Source organism: Bos indicus x Bos taurus, chromosome 19, assembly GCF_003369695.1.
Source record: "Bos indicus x Bos taurus breed Angus x Brahman F1 hybrid chromosome 19, Bos_hybrid_MaternalHap_v2.0, whole genome shotgun sequence".
Classification (NCBI taxonomy): Eukaryota; Metazoa; Chordata; class Mammalia; order Artiodactyla; family Bovidae; genus Bos; species Bos indicus x Bos taurus.
Window position 1 is genome coordinate 44,195,410 of NC_040094.1, and position 26,557 is coordinate 44,221,966.

A 26,557-nucleotide genomic window follows, 5' to 3' on the forward strand; every position below is an offset into this window, starting at 1 on the left:
TAATATGCAGTTCAGGATTGCCCAGGGCAAGCAAGATTACATCATTTTAGCCTCCTGTGAAAAGCTGATCTCACAAAACAAAGGAATAAGAAATGCTAATTTTCAACAAATAAATGAGAATTTTAAATGTGTTGGCAAAAGACTAAAAGCAACATTATCAGACATACGTATGAATTTTTAGAGCAAACAGCTATTCTGGGCACATGGTTATGAGGTGAGACTTCTTGCATTATTGATGAGATTCACTGTCTCTACTAGGGCAGTCATAGCTTACTTTTTGCCATTTTGGTAGTGAGACACATCTGGCCACAGAGATCAGGTGGAGCTGCTAACCTATCAACAAGCTAGGATGAGAAATGGCTTCTATCCCAGGAAGGATATATCAAGACAGATATTTAAGAATGAGTGTGTGCATGCTAAGTTGCCTCAGTTGTGTCCGACTCTTTGTGACCCTATGGACTATAGCTTGCCAGGTTCCTCTGTCCATGTGATTCTCCAGGCAAGAATACTAGAGTGGGTTGCCATGCCCTCCTGCAGGGGATCTTCCTGATCCAGGGATTGAACCTGAATCTCTGATGCCTCCTATATTGACAGGTGGGTTCTTTACCATGAATGTCTCCTGGGAGGCCTCATTTAAGAATGAGTGAATCATTTCTCTGCATGCAATAAATGACATCCACTATTGAATCTTTTCAATAGTGAAAATAGCTGAAGCTCCAATACTTTGGCCACCTGATGTGAAGAACTGACTCATTAGAAAAGACTCTGATGCTGGAAAAGATTGAGGGCAGGAAGAGAAGAGGACAGCAGAGGATGAAATGGTTGGATGGTATCACTGATTCAATGGACACGAGTTTGAGCAAACTCCGGGTGATAGTGAAGTGTCCTAGCGTAGCCTGGTGTGCTGCAATCCATGGAGTTGCAGTCGGACATGACTAAGAACTCAACAACAACAACAAAGAATAGTCAAATTCATAGAGACAGAAAGTAGAATGGTGATGCCAGGGGGATTGAGGTGTTATTGTTTAATAGGTATAGAGTTTTAGTTTTGCAAGATGAACAAACTTCTGGAGATTGGTTGCACAACAATGCGATAAACTTAACACTAACAGAACTATACACTTAAAAATGGTTAAGAAGGTAAATTTCATGTTGTGTGTATTCTATCATAATAGAATCTCAACAACATCAAAACAATGTAATAAGCCAGGATAAAAATAAATAAGCAATCGAAAAATGCTACTATCTGATGATGTGCTTAGAATCAGCTGAAATTTAATCATGCTGGTAAGTTCACTCAAGGTAGGAAAAAGATGCCTTATACTTACTTGTTTTTTTCAATAGAAAGAAAATTAAAATTAAAAAAGCTCTGTATCGTACTCAACACTCTAACCTTTCTGCTAATATTTAATAACTATTTCCTTTAGTAAATATATACAAAAGTAACTCATGCTATAGTTTTATCTAGGTATGAATTTTTAGAAATTAGTAATGGAAATTAAATTACATAGAAATGAGCTTGTTGGCTAGATTTCTTCCTATAGGTTATTTACAGTTAATACCCATTTAAAACCATCTGCAGAATGTTAATGAAGGCTTGGTCATTAGGGAAACACATCTGGAGACACTCACAAGTTCTTTTGGGGTCAAGCCTGATGCCACCATAGAAAGTCTTTTCTTGCTTCTTTCTGTTGAAGATATCACTTCTGGCTTCTCTTTGCTCATACTTTCTTCCCTCAGGTTACAACGTGTAGTATTAGCAATGTGAGCAGCAGCTGGATTCTTGGTAGATTCTTCTACTCGAAATTGGGATAATTTCAGTGCAGAGGCTGAGGGTGGCATGCTGTGAACATGAGCTGGCTCTGCGGCTCTGTCTTCAGAGGGATCAGACTCGGGTTCATGAGAGAAGAGGCTGATTCCAGATTTCAGATAAGGGGTTCCCTCTGGAAGGAATGAAGAAAGAAGTTTAATCTATATGGCCATGTATCTTAAATTATAACATCTAGTCTGCTAAGAATTAAAAAGATTAAGTTAGTTAAGAGAAAAATGGGTACATTAATAACACCTGGTAGATGTGCCAAGTGACAACTTTTCTAAAGGAAATCTGGCACGACATGCAAAAGCTTTGTGTGTTTATACTTGCAGTCAACAATTCTAGTTTTAGAAATGTATCCTAAAGACATTAAAGAGGTCTGCACAAGTGTAGTCATGGGAAGGTTCACTGCAACAATGTTTATAACAGTAAAGTTTTAGAAACAAACTAAATGTCCAATAACGAGATTTAAAAAATCATGCCACATGCATCACAATGGAGTCCTTACTCATCACATATTCCATTGAATTACAATAAAATGGAGAAATGTACACACGCACCTTCATTGTAGAATTATTCACAATAGCCAAGAGGTGGAAGCAACCCAAATGTCTCAATGGATAAATGACTAAAGAAAATGTGATACATACACACAGTTTTTTTGTTTGTTAGTTGTGTTAATTTTTTTTTAGTTCGTCTTGGCCATGCTGCTTGACATGTGGGATCCCAGTTCCCTGACCAGGGATAGAACTCGAACACCTTGCATTGGAAGCATGGAGTCTTAACCACTGGACTGCCAGAGAAGTCCCTCACACAGTGGTTTTTAAAGAAAATCCTATCACATGCTACAAACATGGATGAATGCTGAAGACAGTATACTAAATGAAAGTCAGTCACAAAAGGATAGATACTGCATGATTCCATTTGTATGAGCTATCTAGAATAGCTAAACTCTTAGAAAGTAAAATGCTGACTCCCAGAGAATGGGGGGAGGGAGAAAAGGGAGTTGCTATTTAATGGGTACAGAATTTGTTTTACAAGATGAAAAATTTTAGAGATCTACTGCATAATAATGGGAGTATACTTAATATTGCTGAGCTCTTAAAAATGGTTGAGGTAAATTTTATGTATTTTTACCACAATTAAAGATAAACTTAAAAATTTTTAAAGATACCATTTTTTTTTAAAGGAATTATGTTTATTTATTTATTTATGGTTGTGCTGGGTCTTCATTGCCGCGTGGGCTTTTCTCTGTTTGCTGTGAATGGGGCTACTGTTGTGGTTCCTGGGCTCTAGAGGACAGGCCCAATAACCGGTAAAAAGGCTTAGTTCCCCTGAGGCATGTAGGATCTTCCCAGACCAGGGACTGAACCCATGTCTCCTGCACTGGCAGACAAATTCTTTACTAAACCACCAGGGAAGTCTAAGATACCATTGATTTTTAAGATGCTACCTTATTTCGGTCTTAACATGAAATATGTTTGTATCTTAAGAATCCCTTAGATGCAATATTATAAAGCCTGCTTTCTATAATTTCTGTCATTTATCTATTTTAGTTCTTAGGGGATGGTTTTGATTCAAATGTATACTTCAAAAAAGTTTTTATCTTATATTGGGATATAGTTGACTTACAACATTGTATTAGTTTCAGGTATACAGAAAAGTGTTTCAGTTATAAGCAAATGTATACTTTAATCTTTGGACTGTTTGTGAAGATTTTGGCACTGCCTATATCAGTGAAACTTAAAAAAAATACAAATAGTTGACTAAAAACAATCAAAATGTTTTTAAATTAAAAAAAAAACACATGCTTCTGATATATTAAAGATGGAAAAGAAATACTGATCATGATTTTTTATTAAAAAATTAAAGTTTATGTAAATTGACTAAAGATATATAGCATATTTCATTATTGATGACAAGAACATAGGTAGTTTGAAATGGCTTTTTTATTACTTATATTCTCCAACCATCTGGTACTGAACATATTAATACTTTTGTAAGGAAGGAAAAAGGGTTGAAAATGAGACAGCTACTTACGATGGTATCATTAAATTTTTCACTCAATAAATTATCAGCTATCATTACCAAATTAAAAAAATACACCATCCCCAAAACATTTCAGAAAATGTCACTACATCAGCAAGTAAGCACAGCTAAGTAGAATGTATGAGATTACTAAAAAGACCCCAGTGAATATGGCCAAATACATTTAGGTGCCTAAGAGCACCTTTTATGACAATGTGTTTTTGAGGATTAATTTAAAACTTTCTTTACCGATTAAAACCTTGATTTACAAGCCATAAAACACACCTTTCAGTTATAGTGATTTATAAGGCATAAGATATATAGCAATTTATATTCATTAATTCATAAAACAAGAGCTTACTTTAGAGATCTGACTCATTTTTCAATAAAGGACAGGCCTAAAACTTTACCCTAGGGCCCTAGAACTCTTATTTAACAGTTGAAGTAAAATATTTAGACAGTACCAAGAACTCTCTCATCCTCAAAACTGTTAGAGTTAAACCAATATAGACAGATTAACAGTGGCAATAATTTTCCACTTGGATTAACATTCAAGCTATTTTTCTAACGGGTTTACATATAACAGATGCATTCATGATAGACTACTACATTAGAAAGTTGATTCACCCAGAACGTCTTTAGGTAAGACTCAGAGTAAAATAAAAGTGTTTTCTCCACCAGAGCAGATGAAATATTACCTTGATCTTGTCTCGGCAAAAAAGACCCCATTAAATCTTGGGCCTCACGCTTAGCCAGCTGTTGCTCTTCCATGTCAGCAACATTAATGGGCTCCTTTTGAGATGGGCAGTTTCTGTCCTGAAGACTCCTTGAGCTGTGCATATACCACCTATTATCCGACAACTGGAATTTAGAAGCGGAAGACCTGGAAAAAAGGAAGAAAGCAGAAAACCACTGCTGCAGCTTGTGAAAGGACTAATCACACTTTCTGAACAGCCAAGGCATAAGTGAAACAGCTCACTGTCACGGAGATTGGGAATGACTAGCGAAAGAGAACACAAGAGATGGCTAGGAGACTGGATTCATGATGTCTGCCAACATGTCAGGGCTGACATGTAACATCTCCCCTTAGGTTCTGGTCTGAGGCAGCATATCTCCTAGCTGTTTAAAAGCAGGTCAGCAAATCTCAGCAAATTATCCACTGACACTCATATTCTATACACTATTTCAAATGAATGTATGAGAATCAGCTCTCATTAAAATAGAAAATTGATTAATTTTGACATTGTTACACTCATTCTTTCTACCCAATTTTAGCAATATTCATAGAACCATCCCTACTTCCTGCCTTTTCAATGTCCAAAATCACTCTAAAAACAAAAATCAGCTATAAAGTATCATTAGAAGAGCACATGTACATTGTAATTACTATACTCTTCCAGGTGTTTAGAACTTTGCTGAATAAGATATTTACCTACAGATTTAAAGGGCCTCAGAGATCAGATAATTAATTCAAACAATTATTGGGTATTTACTATGAGTCAGGCATTAAAGCTAGGCTCTACAGATTAAAGATGAACAAGACCTGAACTGTTGCTCAAGAGTCTAGTAGAGGGATGAAGTTCAATCAATGTGTAGGTTCTTTAAAAGAAGTCTCAGGAGGGTACAGTGGGATGGGGAAGGAGGAAGAGGAATATTTCATCTAAATATTAAATGGGTGATTAGCTCAGCTGGATAAAGCATGGCAATGAGGTCATTACCTCTAAACATGGGTTCAGTGCCTATGGACATCCAATCTTTTCACTCTCTATCACAGCCACCAGGCCAGCATCCCAGCCTCAAAAATATATCCTCAGTTCAGTTCAAGAGGTTTGGAAAAGATGGTGTGATTACATTATTGACAATATATCACTATTCCCAGTTAGATAAGTGGAAATAGACGTATATTTGGTAGAAGCTCTATACATTATGAATTCCCTTTCTTTCTTGGAGTGGTGAGATGTGTGATTCTATCAGTTCTGAGACTCTTTACTGGACTATCAATTTGGAATAATAGTCCAGAACTTGTCCTTTTATTTTCACTGTTATTAAGATCAAATGAAGGTACTTTTAAAACTAGGTAGTGTTTCATAGTCTTATATCAATAGTGATGTGAATAACATCTCTTAAAAAATATTCTGAATATTTACTGGGGTAAATCAGTAGCTAAACTTTCTCTAGGAAGGCAAAAACTTCAATGAGGGCAAGTATGGCCTTAGAGAAATCTACCTTCAGCCTCCAGGCTTACTGAGGTTTTAGTTCTATATATATATATATATATTTTTTTTTTTTTTTAAACATTTTTTAAATTGGAGTATAATTGCTTTACATTGTTGCTAGTTTCTGGTGCACAACGAAGTGAATCATATATCCCTGCGCTTGAACCTCCTTCCCTCCCACCCCTCGCTAGTTCTCTATTTTATTCCAACATCGAGAAGGGGTAGATCTACTGTGCATGCCTCATGTTGTAGCTCATGCCTGGTATAGGTCCAAAAAGCCAACATGAAATTAAACAAAAGAAGTGTCCTAGGGCAATGAGAGGTTAGAAATGTCTATGTACAAAAACCTAGAGAAAGTATGGCAAAAAAAAATTAACAGTAAGAGTTTAATGTCAGTACAGGTGCTATTCAACTTCCCAGACTTGATATTTATTACTTCTTACCTTTCCATTCCTGGTTCTTTATTTTTATTGGTAGAACTATCCAGAGATACTGGAAACTTGTCAGCAGAGAGGCTTTCAGGATTCTGGCTTCTAGAATAGTCTCTACTTTTCTCTGAAGTTAATATTGCTTTAAATGGAATGAAAAAACAAAGAAATCAACTTTACTGCTTTGTCTTGATGGTGATCATTTAGGTGAGATTATTGATTTTTTTCAAAAGCAGCAATCTGTGACAATCAAATTGGTTTTTAAACAGGTATACCAGACAGAATTCTATAAACACAAGCAATACTGCACCAAATGGAACTAAATGACTAAAAAATAATAATGACAATAAAAAAGAACACTTTAAAACTGGGTAAATAAAGATACCCAGCTGAGACAAGGTTGAAAAAATCATATATTTATATTTTTTGACCCTGAATGATAAGAAAACAAGAATAGGAAATGAATTTTTATCTCTGCTGCAAACTACACTCAAATCCTCTCATATAATAGGGAAGAGAAAGTACTAGAAAGCACAAAGCACACCCCTCTTCCATCCCTATTTGCCTCCACATCAAAGATTGTATAGGATGGGGTTTAAGCTTCTACATGTGTGTGGAAACATGAGGGAGGGGTTAGATGAGAAAGAAAAGAGGTGACATTTTGCTTCACATTTTCAATTATTAAGAAAATAATAAACTGAAAAACCAATACAAACGAAAAACTCAAGGTGCCCACTGATAAGGAACCTAGAAGTAATATATGGAACTAATGATGAACTGGTACAAGAAAGGAAAAAACACAGAAGAGACCCAAGGCGAAGTTCTGGCATGTTAGTACATCCTTTTTATTTATTAATTCCTCCAAATGTATTATTGTGCCACTTCTTTCTAGAAAGTGGCTTAAAGGCAGAAATATTTAAAAAGCAAAAACAAATACTTAAACATTACAAATGTCTTCTATCCATTACAAAGTCACTGACAACTGTAATTTATTTTGAGCTTTTATAGGAAAGCCAAACTCCATAAATCTAGACAGAAAAATGTAAACAAAGAGCTGTATTAATTAAACTATTTTTTAAGACACTGAGTAGCCTGGGGGGAAACAATCATTGATTTCCTGAGTTAATCCTCAAATACATTATTTATAGCTTCCTTTATAATCATCTTTTCTGGACCTGTGCCTTTCTAGGAACACAAGAACCCTACCCTGGGGGTAAGGTGCCGAAACGAAGGAGGGTCTAACCATAAACCAGCGGGTTTTTCTTTCAACTGGAAAGTAAAGTGTTGTTAATATAGGCATCATTTTCCACCTAAATATAGGGTGATCACTGATAGAAGGTAATGTGCAGTCTCTAAGGAAACAAATCCAACAGAATTAACCACTGGAAAAGGTTCTTTTTTTTTTTGGTTGTTTTTAAAGTGAAAGAGTGGGAAGGGAAAGGCCTTAGACACAAACACAGATATTAAAAAGTCATTCAGGCGGATTCATTTTGACATTTGGCAAAATTAATACAATTATATAAAGTTTAAAAAAAAAAAAAAGTATAGCTGGGTCCTTGGAAAGTGGAAAAAAAAAATAATAAATAAAAAGTCATTCAATCACCTGGACAGTTAACATACGAGTTCCTCTTTTCACTACAATAAAGCCCAAACTACAAAGAAAATAAGCTACCCTGAGTTAGGATGCAATAACTCAGTATTACCTAAAAAAAAACAGGGAAAAATGTTTCTGCACTTCTGTTTCCTTAATCCTTTTTTCATAAAAGCAGGGATCCAGTGCCCAAGTATTGGAATAGTACTGTAATCTCCACAAAATCATTCCTTCATCTGTGGATCTTAACATTAGTTATATTCTTCATGGGTAGGGAGTATGGGTCAGACCAAACATTTAATAAATTTTACTGACTGCCTATTAGGTACTAATAAGCACTGATGCAAAGTATTGGGAAGAATCAAAGGAAAGACAATGAAGAGGGAGGAAAGAGATACTGACTTGTGATAAGCCCTAAGTGTCCACGAATGAATGTACTGTAGGACAACAAAGCTCAGATGTACCTGAAAATTATTTCAGCTATAATAGACTATGATGTTACAAATGCTAATGTTTGCTTTACGAATGACAGGTAAGCCAGGAGGAAAACAAAAAGCAAAAAAAAAAAGCAAAATGCATGGTATGAAATAGCTTTACCTGCAGAGGGAAGTACACATAATTTGTAATGGTTAAGAATACACATTTGCACAAAAATATTATGTAGACTTGGGGATGACCCTCAGATAAACAGTAGGGCATATCTAGGCTGAGGACAGGACATTTGATATAAACACCTTAGAAAGGGGGCTTTCATCATCTTTAAGAATACTGAATCTTAAATAAAAACTTGTGAAACCTGATTAAGTCGAGTTTCACTCACTACTAGTAATGTACTAATGTTGACTTCTTAGTCTTGACAATTGTACCATGGTAATGCAAGATGACAACATCCGGAGAACCTGAAACTAGGTAAGGGGTAGAGTTCCTGCAGGAACTCTCCGTACTATCATTGCTCCTTTCAGGAAATCTAAAGTTATTCAAAAATAAAACATTTATTTAAAAAACAAGTTATTTTAATACAGCTGAAGGTAAACAGAACTTCTTTTCCCAGGATAAGAAGCTGCATGAGGACTTCCAATGCTTCCAATGCAGGGGACGTGGGTTTGATCGCTGGTAGGGGAAGTAAGATCCCACATGCCACGGCACGGTGGCCAAAAAAACAGTTTCCTTGAATTTCAGTTAGAATCACACCAATTTAAGAGGGAAAAAGAAACAAAACTTAAGCTATTAAGTTGATGCTCAAAATGTTTCATAACTAAATCCACAAAACTCCAAAATCCATATCCAGAAATTTTCTTTCAGTAACTCTAGAGTGGGCTTCAGAGTTTTGTTTTCTGTTTGTTTTAATATTTATTACTTGGCTGAGCTGGGTCTTAGTTGTGGCAAGCAGGATCTTTAGTTGTGGCATGTGGGATCTAGTTCCCTGACCAAGGATTGAACCCAGGTCCCCTGTGTTAGGAGTGTAGTCTTAGCCACTGGACCACCAGAGAAGTCCCTGGGCTTCAGAGTTTTAATCAAGTGAATTAAAATATTCATTGAGGGGACTTCCCTGGTGGTCCAGTGACTGAGAATCCACCTTACAACGAGTGGGGACGTAGGTTTGATCCCTGGTCTGAGAACTAAGGTCCTACACGCTGCCATGAAGTAAGCCCAAGAGCCATAACTAGAAAGCCTGTGTGCCACAACTTTGGTGCTGAAACTAAGACCCAACACAGCTAAATAAATAAATATATTAAAAAATATATATTTATTGAGTACCTACTGTGTTCCAGGAACAGGTGTAAGGGTTCTCTGCCCACATGGATCTTATATTCTAGTGGGAGGTAATAAGGAACTCTAAACAATATGCAAGACAAATTAGATATTGTTAAAAGTTAATAAGGGCTATGAAAAAAAGTAACAGTCTAACAGGGTAAAATGGGGCTGGAAAAATCAGAGACTTAAAAATCATGATTAAAAAATATTGTGTTTATGGGTGATCCTGAGAAGTAGCATTTCATCATTTTGAACAACATATTCAAATTATGCAAATAAAAGTGGTCATGGCAGACACTCCCTGCGGAGTTGGAACTTTTTTTTTAATGGGGAACTTCTCATAATCCTCTCCTCCCCTCCTCTCAATATTTACCCACTACCTTCTGAGGACGTTATAATTTCATAAGAAAGCAGACCAATGAATACGTTTATTACAAAGGATAGAATAAAAGCTTTCTCTAAAGAAAAATATTTTATATAGAGATTCGGAAGAAATTTTCAGTTTGTCAGATTCATAGTAAAACAGAATATATAAAACTATAGCAAATTTGGAAAAAAAAAAAAAATTTTGTGTACAGATCTTCAGGAAAAAATAAACACCCTCCCCACAAAGATGAGATAACAAATTTACAGACATATTCAAAACCAGACAATAACATTTTGTATCTGGTGCATTAAAACTGAAAGTCATCTGTTTTTAGACTGAAGATGGTGAAATCATCAAAGAGAATTGTGATGGGTTAGAGATTTTGGGCTTCGTTATCTGGGAGGTGAACTAAATGAAGGTAAAGTTACAAAGAACGTATTTAAGGAAATACATTTTGAACCACTGCCATAGCAACAGAGTTCCTAGCTTCTCATCCATGAGCTACTGTTTCTGAACATAAAAACACTGCAAGGCACACTCTACAATCAAGGCCATTCTACTGAATAATTAAGAGTAGAGTTCCTAGAAAGACTCAAATGAAGGCCCTTTGGCCCCTGTAGCACTGATGAAAGGAGCAATGAAGAAGGGACTTTAACACTAAGTTAGCTAGACGGCTATCACTGAGATAGCTGTAAAGAGCACTGTGGGAGCACCATACCTGCCAGTTCCTAAGCACCAGCTCTCCCCTAGGACCCAGGCCTGTGTCTGGCATTTTATCTGTGTGTCTACATATTTGCTTCTATTTAGAACAGTGACTGATATGTTGTCTTTCACAGGCTTTTTCCAATTAAAATTCAGATTTTCATCTCACTTTCATTTATGTGAGGTTATTCCTCAGGTCAGTGCTCACTTCTTCCAGCTCAGAACAACTCTACCTGCCCGGTTACTCCAAATGCCTCCTCTTGTCTTGGTGATAACAGTCATGAATAATTGGGCTTTCTGTGGATCAAGGTGCAGTTCCTAAAGTATGTAAATCGTGTCCAACTCTTGCAACCCCATGGATTGAAGCCCGCAAGGCTCCTCTGCCTAGGGGACTTCCCAGGCAAGCATACTGGAGTGGATTGCCATCTCCTTCTCCAGGGGATCTTCCTGACCCAGGGATCAAACCTGCATCTCTTTGTCTCCTGCACTGGCAGGTGGATTCTTTACCCTTGAGCCAACTGGAAAGCTCATGAAATATGTATAGACATCTCTCTCTACAAACCAAAAAGTACATTAAATAGAGTTTTGTGATCTGACACCAGTGTTATAAGAAGTAAGTCTGAGTGGTTTTTAGTAAGCTTTCTAAAATTATGGGGTCACCTATTTCCAGCCTGCCCCATGACATTCAGGTCCCTGTGGGCACCCCCATGGCATTTTCTTACTGTGGGTAGTCAGAAAGCAACACTTACTAACACTCTTGGTCCCTCTGAATGGCAAATTAGTTGAAAGCAGGAACTAGAAGTAAGGCTGTAAGACTTCCTACCACGTGACTTAGCAAATACATGCTGAGCAAAGATCATAAAATACTGGTTCTGGGTTCATACCTTTCAGAAAGAGATAAAGGCTTAGAGAGGGAAGAATTTTGCTTAAGGTAACAGAGATTGGCCAGTATTACAAACCTCTTTCTGATGTGTCTTGCTCTAGATTTAGCAGGTGCTCTGGGCCACGAGAATCAGCTGTGAGGGAAGCAGAGCTGTGGGAAGGCTGGCTCCCGTGCCGCTCTAACACAGCTTCCAGCTCGGCCATTTCCTGCTGGAGCTTTAGTAGGTTATCTTGCATGGTATCCCTCTGCTGCAGACACGAGAAAATGAAACCAAAAAAGTCACATGCTTTTATAATAGAAACTTGCCAGAAAGCAAGAATATGTCAAACCAATTAATTTTAGCATGGGAACTGAAATCACCTTGTATGGAATTATGAGTTCTGGCTGAACACCTTTTAACTTGACCATATTCACACAATTAATGCCCATGAAATTATTTCAAAACAATGTTAGAGGAGGAAGAAAAATTCCTCTAACCCTCTCAAGTATCCCCTAGCAGTGGAAGTACAGAGTCTTAACCACTGGACTGCCAGGGAAGTCCCAACTGTGATGTCTTTAAAAAAAATTTTAATTATTTGGCCATGCTGCAGGGCATGCAAGATCTTAGTTCCTTAACCAGGAATCGAACCCATGCCCCCTGCAGTGGAAGCTTAGAGTCTTAACCATTGAATCGTCAGGAAATTCCCAATGGTGATGGTCTTTTGAAGTTAGTTATTTTCTTTTAATGCTAGGGAGTGAAGGAATAATTAAGGTACTTTTTTGGTATTTACAGTAGCATGATTGGAGAAGGAAATGGGAACCCATTTCAGTATTCTTGCCTGGGAAATCCCATGGACAGAGGAGATTGGAGGGCTACAGTCCATGGGGTCGCAAAGGGTTGCTCTTTCATACTCAGGGTGGATTTTCGAGCTCCAAGTCACACATTGAAGAACTACCTCATTTTATACTGCTTTGTGTAAAAATAAAGATTACTGTTTAAGAGAAAAAAAATTAGCATAAGAGTTAGTCCATATAAAAATGTCTGATTTCTGGCTTGTGAGGTCTCTTCCTTTTTGGGGATTCTTTGAACATTTATCTATAACAGGGAGAGCACAGAGTTAACTCATTAACTTATCTATTTGTTCATTTAACTATTTGCTGACCACCTATTATGTGCCAGGCACTGTCATAGGCTGGGGATACAGCCCTCGTGGTGCTGCCATTCTAGACAGTGACAGGGTACCTAAAGCTCCATTGCCACGAAGAACCTGCTAGAAGAAATGGGCCCACAGAAAGAGCCCTCGGAAAGCCTGTAAGCCATTACTGTTTTCAACTCAAGATAACAGGCTCCTCTTGCTTATGGGGCTCCTGATGTTTATTTCTCCAGATGAAGAAGAAACCTGCTTAGTCTAAGGTTTTTGATTAACAAAGTATCAGGTAAGTAAGGCGCTCTCCAAAATATATATTTATTTTCTGTAAAAATTTTTTAAAATTTATTTTTAGTTGAGTGGGGTCTTCCTTGCTACGTGAGGATTTTTTCTAGTTTCAGTGTACAGGCTTCTCACTGCAGTGGCTTCTCTTGTTGCGGAGCACATGCTCTAGGGCACATGGGCTCCCGTAGTTGCAGTGTGTGCGCTTGGTTAGTTGTGGCTCGTGAGCTCTAGAGCATGGGCTCAGCAGCTGTGTGGCATGTGCAATCTTCCAGGGCCAGGGATCAAACCCTACACTGGCAGGTGGATTCTCATCTACTGTACCACCAGGGAAGTCACAAAATACACAATTCTTCATTACTTTTAGAAGGAGCATGTACGGCTGCCAGCAAACCCTGGGGAAATACAAATTGCTTCACTCTGTTTCTTCTTCAGATCCTTGCAAATGACTTTGCTCTCTACTAAAAACAAGTTATCTACTTTCTCCTGCTACACTGAATTCACAGTTTTTAGGAGGTTTTTATGACTGGTAAATGTATTCCCTGCTCCACAAAGGCTTCTACTGCTACCCTGAGACTGCCGTGCTGCCCGAGTGTGCACAGCAGCACCATTGCCACCACGTGGTGCTTCTGAGTAGTTCCATCATTGATTGGATCCTCCTAGTCAAGGGCTCCCAGTAATCTGGGATGAAATCCCAGATATCAGATGAGGTTCAGGAGCTCTATTGGTCACTACTGTCATGATCATCACCTCTAACTTCTGTGGCCATTAAATAGGTTAGAAAAATCAGAAAATATTAACAGTAATGGGAGAATAATAGGTAGATAACTTTCCTTTAGGTTTTTCCAAAGCAATTACTTCATAACTCAGACAAATTCCCCCATAGGCAATAGATACTGGCCAGATACATTTGGCAGACTAAACCCAAATTGGTTACCAAGTTTTCCTGATTAGAATTCTTATGTTTCTTCAATTAGTCCTACTTTTCTTATCTATTTCTACTCTGCTACTCTAATCTCTACTTTCACTACAGCTAAGGTTCCCTAAAAGCCATGTTTATCATATCTCTTCTTTTCCAGTTAGGAGCTTAGTAGTTCACCACTGCTCAGATAATAAGTTAACACTTTCTGAATACTATATAATTATTACTTGTTACTGCTCTCATAATAAATTCCTAAGTACAGCATTCAAAATAGGCCTTCATACTCTGATCTTATCTCTTACTTCTCCCTAAACCACCACATATGCCCTATTTTCCAGTCACAATTTTGTGCTAACTGGGCATTTCATGCTTCTGTGACTTTGCCTTGATTTACTGCCTCCATTCTCTTCCCACCTGGAAAAAAATTCTTCTCATTTTTTAAGGTCCAGCTTGAATATCCCCTTTGGAAGTCCCCTAATAATACATCTCCTATCAGGAACATCAGCACCATTGAAAAAGCAAGAGAGCTCCAGAAAAACATCTATTTCTGCTTTGTTGAGTATGCCAAAGCCTCTGACTGTGTGGATCACAATAAACTGTGGGAAATTCTTCAAGAGATGGGAATACCAGAACACCTGACCTGCCTTTTGAGAAACCTATATGCAGGTCAGGAAGCAACAGTTAGAACTGGACATGGAACAATAGACTGGTCCCAAATAGGAAAAGGAGTACATCAAGGCTGTATATTGTCACCCTGCTTATTTAACTTATATGCAGAGTACATCATGAGAAACGCTGGGCTGGAAGAAACACAAGCTGGAATCAAGATTGCCGGGAGAAATATCAATAACCTCAGATATGCAGATGACACCACCCTTATGGCAGAAAGTGAAGAGGAACTCAAAAGCCTCTTGATGAAAGTGAAAGTGGGGAGTGAAAAAGTTGGCTTAAAGCTCAACATTCAGAAAACGAAGATCATAGCATCCGGTCCCACCACTTCATGGGAAATAGATGGGGAAACAGTGGAAACAGTGTCAGACTTTATTTTTTTGGGCTCCAAAATCACTGCAGATGGTGACTGCAGCCATGAAATTAAGAGACGTTTAGTCCTTGGAAGAAAAGTTATGACCAACCTAGATAGCATATTGAAAAGCAGAGACATTACTTTGCCAACAAAGGTCCGTCTAGTCAAGGCTATGGTTTTTCCAGTGGTCATGTATGGATGTGAGAGTTGAACTGTGAAGACAGCTGAGCACCAAAGAATTGATGCTTTTGAACTGTGGTGTTGGAGAAGACTCTTGAGAGTCCCTTGGACTGCGAGGAGATCCAACCAGTCCATCCTGAAGGAGATCAGCCCTGGGATTTCTTTGGAGGGAATGATGCTGAAGCTGAAACTCCAGTACTTTGGCCATCTCATGCGAAGAGTTGACTCATTGGAAAAGACTCTGATGCTGGGAGGGACTGGGGGCAGGAGGAGAAGGGGATGACAGAAGATGAGATGGCTGGATGGCATCACTGACTCGATGGATGTGAGTCTAAGTGAACTCCTCGAGTTGGTGATGGACAGGGAGGCCTGGCGTGCTGCAATTCATGGGGTCGCAAAGAGTCGGACACGACTGAGCGACTGAACTGCACTGAACTGATCAGGAACATAATTCCTCAGTCTACTTCATTTATATTGCTAATGTATTAGTACCAAAGTGTAATACCTGACTCTCCGAGATGGGAAGAATCCTTCCTTAAGCATTCTTGTATTCAAAACACCCAGCAGACAGTAAGCATTTAGTAAGTATTTAATGCAGACATGAATTAATGAATTTAATCAGTCTTTGATAAAGAACAGACACTAATGATACTGAATTAGCATTTATCCCCTAAATGTCTCCCCAGTTCTGTATAAACAGACTTTGGGAAAAGATCCCACTTCAACCATTTTGCTTGTTGGCAGTACTCTAGATTTAAGTTAGCCCTGAAATCTGTCTTTGGCTCTATTTTGGGTAAATGCTTGATAAAAACACTTTACAAAATGAATCTTGAACAAATAGATACATCTCTAGGAGTCAGATCAGAAATATAGAAAATAAGGAGATAGTTTAGTTTATTGAATGTCATATATTCTACAATATGGCTGAAGCAGATGGAATCAGAAACCAGACACAACTCTAAAACATAAAGTATAAAAAGGTGAAAGCCATGTTGACAGAGCCTCAAACCCACACCCAGAAAAGATCATAGGAACTGCAAACAGAGAAAAGTCTTCCTAGGGAATTCCTTGGTGGTCCAGTGTTTAAGACTATACTTGCATTGTAGCGGGCACAGGTTTGACCCCCGGTTGAGGAACTGAGATCCTGCAAGCCACACAGCATGGCCAAAAAAGATAAAAAAGAAAAGGCCTCCTAAATCCTTTCATGAATTTAGTCACCATGGCAATTCTGCAGAAGTGGAGAATATTGGCGACAGTTCAGGCAGAGAACAGGCAGTGGTCTGACTCCAGAAGGCTTCAGTCCTAGAAGGATTTGCTCCATGTAGAAAACAGGCCAAGATGAGACAAGCCCTCTACCTACAGTCCTCAGAGTGATGCCAAGACTTAGAAGTTTAAAACTGGATACTACCCAGTGCTGGCCAAGGTATAGGAAAATGGGAGCTACCAAGTAGCTCCAAGGGCTGGAAAAGCACAACTTGGTTCAGTCTTCCTAAAGAACAATCAATAACATGTGTCAAACACCAAAATTCCATACTAAGGAAGTCACTGGGGATATGGGCAAATTATTTAATTATCAAGATAAGACCACAGTGCTGTACATGATAGCAAACTGTGTATCTTGCCCTGAAACCCTCATATTCAACCCTCAATTCAAATTTTCACTGAAGAAAATTTAGTGACATAGTAAAAACAATATAAGGCCTTGGTAAATTCAAAAAAATTGAAATAATTTCAAGCATCTTTTCTCTGATCACAATGTGGTAAGACTAGATGTCAACTACAGGGAAAAAAAACACTAAAAATACAAACATGGAGGCTAAACAACATGCTTCTGAAAAACCAACAAATCACAGAAGAAATAAGAAAGGACATAAAAATATGCATAAAAACAAATGAAAATGAAAACACGACAACCCAAAACCTATGGGATTCAGTAAAAGCAGTGCTAAGGGAAAGGTTCATAGCAATACAAGCTTACCTCAAGAAACAAGAGAAAAAAATCAAATAAATAACCTAACTTTACACCTACAGCAACTAGACAAAGAAGAAATTAAGAACCCCAGGGTTAGTAGAAGGAAAGAAATCATAAAAATCAGAGCAAAAATAAATGAAAAAGAAACAAAGGAGTCTATAGCAAAAATTAACAAAACCAAAAGCTGGTTCTTTGAGAAGATAAATAAAATAGGCAAACCATTAGCCAGACTTGTCAAGAAAAAAAGGGAGAAAAATCAAATCAATAAAATTAGAAATGAAAAGGGAGAACTCACAACAGACAACACAGAAATACAAAGGATCATAAGAGAAAACTATCAGCAACTATATGCCAATAAAATGGAAAACTTGGAAGAAATGGACAAGTTCTTAGAAAAGTATAACCTTCCAAAACTGAACCAGGAAGAAATAGAAAATCTTAACAGACCCATCACAAGCACACAAATTCAAACTATAATCAAAAATCTTCCAACAAACAAAAGTCCAGGACCAGATGACGTCACAGGTGAATTCTACCAAAAATTTAGAGAAGAGTTAACACCTATCCTACTCAAATTCTTCCAGAAAATTGCAGAGGAAGGTAAACTCCCAAACTCATTCTATGAGGCCACCATCACACTAATACCAAAACCATATAAAGATGCCACAAAAAAAAGAACACTACAGGCCAATATCACTGATGAAAATAGATGCAAAAATCCTCAACAAAATTCTAGCAAATAGATTCCAACAACATATTAAAAAGATCATACATCATGACCAAGTGGGCTTTATCCCAGGGATGCAAGAATTCTTCAATATTCAAAATCAATCAATGTGATACACCACATTAACAAACAAAGATAAAAACCATACAATTATCTCAGTAGATGCAGAAAAAGCCTTTGACAAAATTCAATACCCATTTATGATAAAAACTCTCCAGGAAGCAGGCACAGAAGGAACATACCTCAACATAATAAAAGCCATATATGACAAACCCACAGCAAACATTAGCCTCAATGGCGAAAAATGGAAAGCATTTCCCCTAAAGTCAGGAACAAGACAAAGGTGCCCACTCTAACCACTACTATTCAACATAGTTTTGGAAGTCTTAGCCACAGCAATCAGAGAAGAAAAAGAAATAAGAGGAATCCAGATTAGAAAAGAAGAAGCAAAACTCTCACTGTTTGGAGATGACATGCTTCTCTACATAGAAAACCCTAAGGACACCACCAGAAAATTACTAGAGCTAATCAATGAATATAGTAAAGTTGCAGAATATAAAATACACAGAAATCCCTTGCATTCCTATACACTAACAATGAAAAAACAGAAAGATAAAGAAACAATCCCATTCTCCACTGCAACAAAAAGAATAAAATACTTAGGAATAAATCTACCTAAAGAAACAAAATATCTATATATAGAAAACTATAAAACACTGATGAAAGAAATCAAAGATGACACAAACAAATGGAGAAATAGACCATGTTCATGGATTGGAAGAATCAATATAGTGAAAATGAGTATACTACTCAAAGCAATCTATAGATTCAATGCAATCCCTATCAAGCTACCAACAGTATTTTTCACAGAACTAGAACAAAGATTTCAAAATTTGTATGGAATAGCCGAAGCAATCTTGAGAAGGAATGGAACTGGAAGAATCAACCTGCCTGACTTCAGACTACAAAGCTACAGTCATCAAGACAGTATGGTACTGGCACAAAAACAGAAATATAGATCAGTGGAACAAAATAGAAAGCGCAGAGATAAATCCACGCACCTATGGACACCTTATCTTTGACAAAGGAGGCAAAAATATACAATGGAGAAAAAGCAATCTCTTTAACAAGTGGTACTGGGAAAACTGGTCAACCACCTGTAAAAGAATGAAACTAGAACACTTTTTAACACCATACACAAAAATAAATTCAAAATGGATTAAAGATTTAAATGTAAGACCAGAAACTATAAAACTCCTAGAGGAAAACATAGGCAAAACACTGACATAAACCATAGCAAGATCCTCTATGACCCAAATCCCAGAGTAGTGAAAATAAAAACAAAAATAAACCAATGGGACCTAATTAAACTTAAAAGCTTTTGCACAATGAAGGAAATTATAAGCAAGGTGAAAAGACAGCCTTCAGAATGAGAGAAAGTAATAGCAAATGAAGCAACTGACAAAGAATTAATCTCAAAAATATACAAACAGCTCATGCAGCTCAATACCAGAAAAATTGTCAACCCAATCAAAAAATGGGCCAAAGAACTAAACAGACATTTTCCCCAAGAAGACATATAATTGGCTAAAAAACACATGAAAAGATGCTCAACATCACTCATTATCAGAGAAATGCAAATAATCAAAACCACAATGTGGTACCATCTCACACCGGTCAGAATGGCTGCTATCTTAAAGTCTACAAACAATAAATGCTGCAGAGGGTGTGGAGAAAAGGGAACCCTCTTACACTGTTGGTGGGAATGCAAACTAGTACAGCCACTCTGGAGAACAGTGTGGAGATTCCTTAAAAAACTGGAAATAGAACTGCCATATGACTCAGCAATCCCACTGCTGGGCATACACACTGAGGAAACCAGAATTGAAAGAGACACATGTACCCCACTGTTCACTGCAGCACTTACAATACTTGTTTACAATAGCTAGGACATGGAAGCAACCTAGATGTCTATTGGCAGACGAACAGATAAACAAGTTGTGGTACATATACACAATGGAATATTACTTAGCTATTAAAAAGAACACATTTGAATCAGTTCTAATGAGGTGGATGAAACTGGAGCCTATTATATAGAGTGAAATAAGTCAGAAAGAAAAGCACCAATACATTTTATTAATGCATATATAGAATTTAGAAAGATGGTAACGACGACCCTATATGCGAGACAGCAAAAGAGACACAGATATAAAGAACAGACTTTTGGACTCTGCGGGAGAAGCTGAGGGTGCGATGTTTTGAGAGAATAGCATTGAAACATATATATTACCATTTGTGAAATAGATGACCTGTCCAAGTTTGATGCACGAAACAGGGCACTCAAAGTCGGTACAATGGGACAACCCAGAGGGATGGGTTGGGGAGGGAGGTGGGAAGGGGGTTCGGGATAGGGGATGCATGTACACCCGTGGCTGATTCATGTCAATATATGGCAAAACCCATCACAATATTGTAAAGTAATTAGCCTCCAATTAAAATAAATTAATAAAATATAAGTATGTAGAGTATTAACTGAACGATTTTTTTTAATTTTTAAATTTAAATATATTATATAACTGAATGATTTTTAACGATAAGGTATGTACACAACACATACCCTTGTGTACAATAGGAAGAGTAGAAGAATATATGCCAATAAGTTAATAGTAGTGATTTTTAACTCACAGAATTTAATTTTAAAAATAACTAATACAAGGACATGATATAAAATTCAAGACAAAAAAGGATATTCAGAGAAAAATAAGGCTTTCTCCTTCTGTTAATCATCTATTTCCCCACCTGAAGGCAACTTCTATTATCTATCTTTTGTGTATGCTCCCAGAGATAAATGTTAAAATTTACCGAACCATTCTCTTTGGGTGAGTTTTAAAACTGTGATAAAATATACCATCCTTAAGTATATAGTTTAGTGGCATCAAGTATTTTCATATTGTTGTCCAACCATCATCAGTATCTATCTCCATATCTTTTTCACCATCCTAAATTGAAACCCTGGGCCCATTAAAGGATAACTTCCACTCCTCCCACCCCCAAGTCCCTGGTAATTACTAGTCTACTTTCTGTCTCTATGGATTTAACTATTCTAGGTCCCTCATAAAAGTAGTCATACAGTTTGTCCTTTGGTACCCGGCTTATTTTACTTAATGATGTTTTCAAGGTTCATCTGTGAATGATTTTTATTTGTATTTTCTAGGTTTTCTATGATGCACATATATAACTTTATATGGCTTTTCTCAGTTTTATCTAATCTGGCATTTTAGGAAGTTCAGAAAAAAAAAAAAAAAAGTCATTCACTTGCTAGTAGCTGAAGGTGTATTTAAGATTTGGTAAGAAAAAGAAGTCAGGGCAGGATGATTCCAGGTAGTCCAGATATCTGCACCTTAAGTCCCAATATGCATTGGGACTTCCCTGGCAGGCCAGTGGTTAAGAATCTGCCTTCCAGTGCAGGGGATGTACATTTGATCCCTGGTTGGGAACTAAGATCCCACATGTTGCAGGGCAACTAAGCATACATGCTGCAACAAAAACCCAGTGCAGCCAAAATAAAAAAAAATAAAATAGAAAAAAAAAAAAAGTGTATATCATAGTTCAGAAATAAGTAACACAGTCAGGTACAGAACTCTTTTCAGTATCACACCAGCAACCACTGTGATTGTACTCTAAAAAAATAAGCTGAGATGAGCCTGAATTTTTGAATATAAGAACTTGAAAAGTCTGGTGCCACTTCTACAATATAAAAATTAGGAGACAAAGCCAGGTTCTGGGAGGACTATGATGTTAATTTTCAGTAGAGAAGGTTTTTTTCTAGGAGACTATTCTGCCAGCAGCACTGAAATAGTTATGTTACTAAATGTTGTAGATATGACAAAGCTGTTATGTCCCTCACATGTAACCAAAATATTGTATGTTGACCACTAGGTACAGGAAGTAAAATTGTGTATGTTTTTTTTAAAAAAGATGACTTATCAGCACTAAAGAACAAATAACTAGCTGATTAACAAAGAAACAACAGAAAGAAATATTCATCAAACAGTGAAAGGTTAGATAGTCTCTACTAAGAAGAGAACTTTGTAGGTAACAATTTGGTACTGAGAAGAAACACACCCCTCTGTCTGATACAGTAGTGCTTTCACAATACGTTTTTGCTATAGGGCAAATGGGTTTTGAAGGTTTCACTTTCTCATTAAGTTCAGTATTTAATGTTCTGCAATGAATAAACTGGTAAGTGTGTGTGTGTGTGTGTGTGTGTGTGTGTGAGAGAGAGAGAGAGAGAGAGAGAGAGACAGACAGACAGAAGGTACCATGTGTCCCATCTGGGTATTTACAATTCAATTTGAGGAGACTAGATCCCATACACATCTGTTATACCATTAATTCTAAGGGATGATGTAAGCAAACGTAAAAAGGCAGGAGGCACAGCAGTGAATGCAAAGAACACTGCATACACATTCCCTTGTGCTTTTTACCTGAGTGGTTAAGATATCGCTCTGAGAGGACAGCCCCACACCGTCTTCAGAGAGGCTTGTTTCACTCACATGGTCGGATACTGCTTCACCTTAAATTATAATAAAAATAGATTCAGATGTAAAAAAAGATGGCAAGACAAACTTCACTTTCATGTCACACAAAATGATTATACTCTTTGGGGACACCCAGATGATTTCCTCTAAGAAATCATAATGAAAACCAGATGTAAGTTTGCCAGTAATTAGGGCATTAAATCTCATTCGAATAGAAAAGATGTTCTAGCTGGGTAATGGACTTTTTAAAGGAAAAGCACCCTGGGAGGAACATGTTTAAAGTTTAAGAAACAGTTACTTTCACTGTGCTTGGAAACTCCTAAAATGTGTTCCCCCAAAGGCATAGACATTTAGCTCATCTCTACAAAACAGATGGGGGCAAACACAAAAACTTGGTTCCAATACCTAAGTCTGAATCCACACTCTGCTCTTCTTGGCAACTATCTTCTTCCAAGCCAGTTTCCCTTTCTTCATCATCTGAAACCAATTCCTTGTCACTCAGAACTTCCTCGCTTTCAGACTGATACACTTGTTTGGAAGGACGCTCAAACATCAAGAAAGGATCCTGGGTGTTTGTATTAGTGGTCAAGTCTTCCATTGCACTGCACTGTGAGGAAAATAAGCTACCAGAACATCTCGCTTCCTCATTAAGGTGATGTTCCTGGGACACCTTGGCTGATGTTACCTGGCCACTGCAGTCATTTAAGCCACTCTTCAATGATTCTAGGTTCTCCTCTGTTTCCTTAGACAGACCCTCAGTGGCAACAGTGTTACATCCGGTAGATGGAGACAGTGTACTGGTTACTTTACCAAACAATAATTGTTGGAAGCAGGGAAGCTCTTCATCCTCACTAGACACAGTCTCTTCTGACTCTAGTTTGCCAGCCCCTCTTTGGTGACCCTGAGCCAAATGTGTATGGGTGAAAGGGCCAGGGCTCCCTCTGAATTCTCCTTTTTGGACACTTTCACTAAAAACAGCAGATCTTTCCTTAATGTCACTTTCAGCAAAGTGGCTATTTTCTTTTATTTCATCATCATTTAACAAGTTGTCAGGTGTCTCAGAACAAACCTGAGAAGCATGACGGCTTCCCGTAGGTTGTTCGAGGTTATCTGAAATTAGACATGGGGAGAAATCTGCCTTAACAGCCTGAGGCATGTCCTCATTTTCTCCTTGCCTTTTTATTTCAGGATGGTGACAGTTACTTACAGGAAGACTTTGCTTATAGACTTCAGGTTGCGTAAGACCTAATCCGAGTAAAGCTCTTAATTTAGGTTCTCTGTTTCTACCTGGTTCTGCTTGAATGTTTTCACCACTGGAACCTACTTCATTAACACTAGAGCCTACTTCATTAGTACTGGAACCTACTTCATTTACACTGTTTGAGCTGACTTCTTTAAAAGTGCTTTCTTGAATGTTATTTTGGCTGATTGTGCTCACTGCACTTTGAATGATGCTCTCACTCCCCAATGTTTTTTCAGGTGACGTTACAGGTTCCTCAAACTTCTCTGATGGGCTTTTCTTACATACGGTTTTAACAGATGACTTGATGGGAGAAAGTGATGGTATAAGATTTGGTTTTTCTGAAACCCCTTGTTTATTTGCAAAAACAAGTTCAGTTTTGTGGCCTCTCAACTGTGATGACTGACAAACCCTAGTTACTTCTTTTGCACTACATTTGGCATCGTCACCTGGCGTCCTATCTTGCTGATCAGCCACAGGAAAGTGCACTGTTGTACAAATGGCCTGCACGTGCTGGCTTTTAGACTCACTCTTTCCCTGACTGTCTTCTTTTTGTCTGCATTTGAGGGGGTCTCTTGGACTTTGATCCCTTAAGGACCCCGAGTGGGCAAAGACTGTGGCACATTCCTTTTGTGGATTTCCTGGATTGGAAAACAGAGCAAATGTCTGACGCTTTGAAGCCTTGAATGTATTCTGCAAATACTGTGTATCAAGTTCACTGTCTTCCATTTCTCTGCTTGTCTCCTGAATGACGTAGTTAATGTCATGTCCCAGTAGATCCTGAAAGCCCTCTGTGTTGTTTTTGGTATCTTTAAAATCCCTATGGATAAGTTCCTTGAGGTTTTTGGTTGCTGTACACAGACTCACACATGGATTTGGTGCAGTCTTTGCCTTTTCTGGGGTTTTAGCTTCTAGTAATGAGATACTATCCTGAGTGCTATAATCAGTATCAGGAACCAAGGAAATATTGGTACTCTCTACAGATCTTTCAATTTGCAAAGCTTTTCCTTCTCTTAATATCAGATCTTTGGGGTCTTTGGTACTATTCGACACTTGAATTGTTCCTAGGTTCTCCTCTCTTTGAAGGCTAGGATGAACAAACTCTTCAGGTTTACTAGAACAGTTAGTAAAATAACCAGGTGTGTTTGTTAACTTTAGTCCTGGAAAAGCATCACTAGCAAGTCTTTTATTTATTTGTTCATATGTTTTGTTATTCTTCTTGGCTCCAGCAGTAAGTTCTTTATCTCCAATGAGTTGAAGCTTTTGGCTCTGCCTGACTGGCATTTGGCTAGAATGTTTTTTCTTCATCTCTTCATTGCTAGAACTGCTATCAATTGGTAGCTCAGTATGATTAGGTAGACTTGGGTTTCTACTGACTACTAGTTCAAGTTCAGGAATTTTCCTGGTAGAGGACTTTCTCTTCAGCCTATTCTTAGGTGCTTTTGAACGGTGGATATTCAATTCTAGTTCCATATTGCTTATACTGATGCTTATAGGTTCAGCCTCAGTTCTGAAAACAGATTCTTTTTCCAATGATTCTGCTGGGTTAGCGTTTTGCTCTTTCTGAACATAATCACGTTTTGTTTTATTCTCATGACCATCACTAGTAATATTCATCCCATGACATTTCTGCTCTGTTTGGTCAGTTCCCTCCGTCATCTTTTCAGGAGTCTTTGGAACAATTGTCAAATCGACTTTCTTGATAAAATCCTCAGGCTGAAGGCCTGATGTACCTCTCCTTTTACATTTTAGTTTATTTGTGAGGGGCTGCTCTTGTGTTATCTGAGGTTCTACAGTAAATGCGCCTAGAATTAGATCTTCAGCTATGTGGCTGAAGTTAGGGAGACTTGACTTCCTCCGATAGGTTTTCCCAAATATTTTATCTTCAATATTACTCTCTACGGGTTTGGAGTGGACTCTTTCGTGTATTAAAGTACCATGAGGATCACTGGCCATTAAGTTGATTTTCTCTGAAGAACCTGAATATCCATCAACTTTATTTGGAATTTCCACTGCACCAGCTACTTCATTATTTGATTCAGACCCCCCATCGCACGAGTCATCAGAAGTTAATATTTCATCACTTCTGGAAAACCAGTCATTAACTTTCTGTATGCTATTATTCAGGGTTACCCAAGGAACATCTTGGGAATCTCCAGGACTGTCAGGGCATGCAGGTTTCTGCTTACGCAGTTCTTTTCTTCTGTACAGGGGATCAGTATTCAGAACTATCTTTTTCTCAGTGCTGGGAATCTGCCTATCCTTACATGTGCCCTTACTTTCAGCCCATCTGCTCTGCTGGCTCTTTACTAAGACAGGCTGTTTGCTTTTATTACAGAATTCAGCCTTTTCTACATTCAGTCTGTTTTCAGTGAGCAATAAACTGCTGTTCTCATGCTGTAATGAGCTGGCATGAGTATCTGTGCCACATGGCTCCACGTGAAAGTCTGAAACAGAAATACCCTGATACTTTTCTGGATGCGTCTCAGTTGCATGCTTCTGGGTGGTGATCAGATCTTTAATACTGAGTTGATGATGTTCAGTATTTGTTATGTCCTTCTCAGAAAACTCACAAGCAGCTGGAAAGAACAACAACAACAACAACAACAAGGTGCTTAAAAACAGAATTATTATGAAAACAATATGTACTGAATACAACTTAGTAACTTGGTTGGAGGGTAATGAAGAACTGGCTATTCTTAGAGAAATTAACCTCAGACTACCAAGTATACTGAAGATGTAGCTCATACTTTTTTGCT

The 26,557-nt window shown here is 37.8% G+C and overlaps 1 protein-coding gene across 10 annotated transcripts in view; it reads right to left on the reverse strand.

The window, feature by feature from the left end:
- Positions 1 to 26,557, reverse strand: part of BRCA1 (BRCA1, DNA repair associated) — a 71,834-nt gene that overhangs the window by 19,186 nt on the left and 26,091 nt on the right. For 8 of the 10 annotated variants that reach the window (XM_027517002.1, XM_027517006.1, XM_027517003.1 and 5 more), the window contains 6 exons: positions 22,964 to 26,377; positions 22,505 to 22,593; positions 11,860 to 12,031; positions 6,501 to 6,627; positions 4,540 to 4,724; positions 1,633 to 1,943 (listed from right to left, as the gene is read on the reverse strand). In XM_027517002.1, coding sequence (XP_027372803.1) covers positions 1,633 to 1,943; positions 4,540 to 4,724; positions 6,501 to 6,627; positions 11,860 to 12,031; positions 22,505 to 22,593; positions 22,964 to 26,377 — 4,298 coding nt within the window. The remainder of the gene's footprint in view (positions 1 to 1,632; positions 1,944 to 4,539; positions 4,725 to 6,500; positions 6,628 to 11,859; positions 12,032 to 22,504; positions 22,594 to 22,963; positions 26,378 to 26,557) is intronic. The other 2 variants (XM_027517011.1, XM_027517010.1) reach the window with 1 other exon arrangement.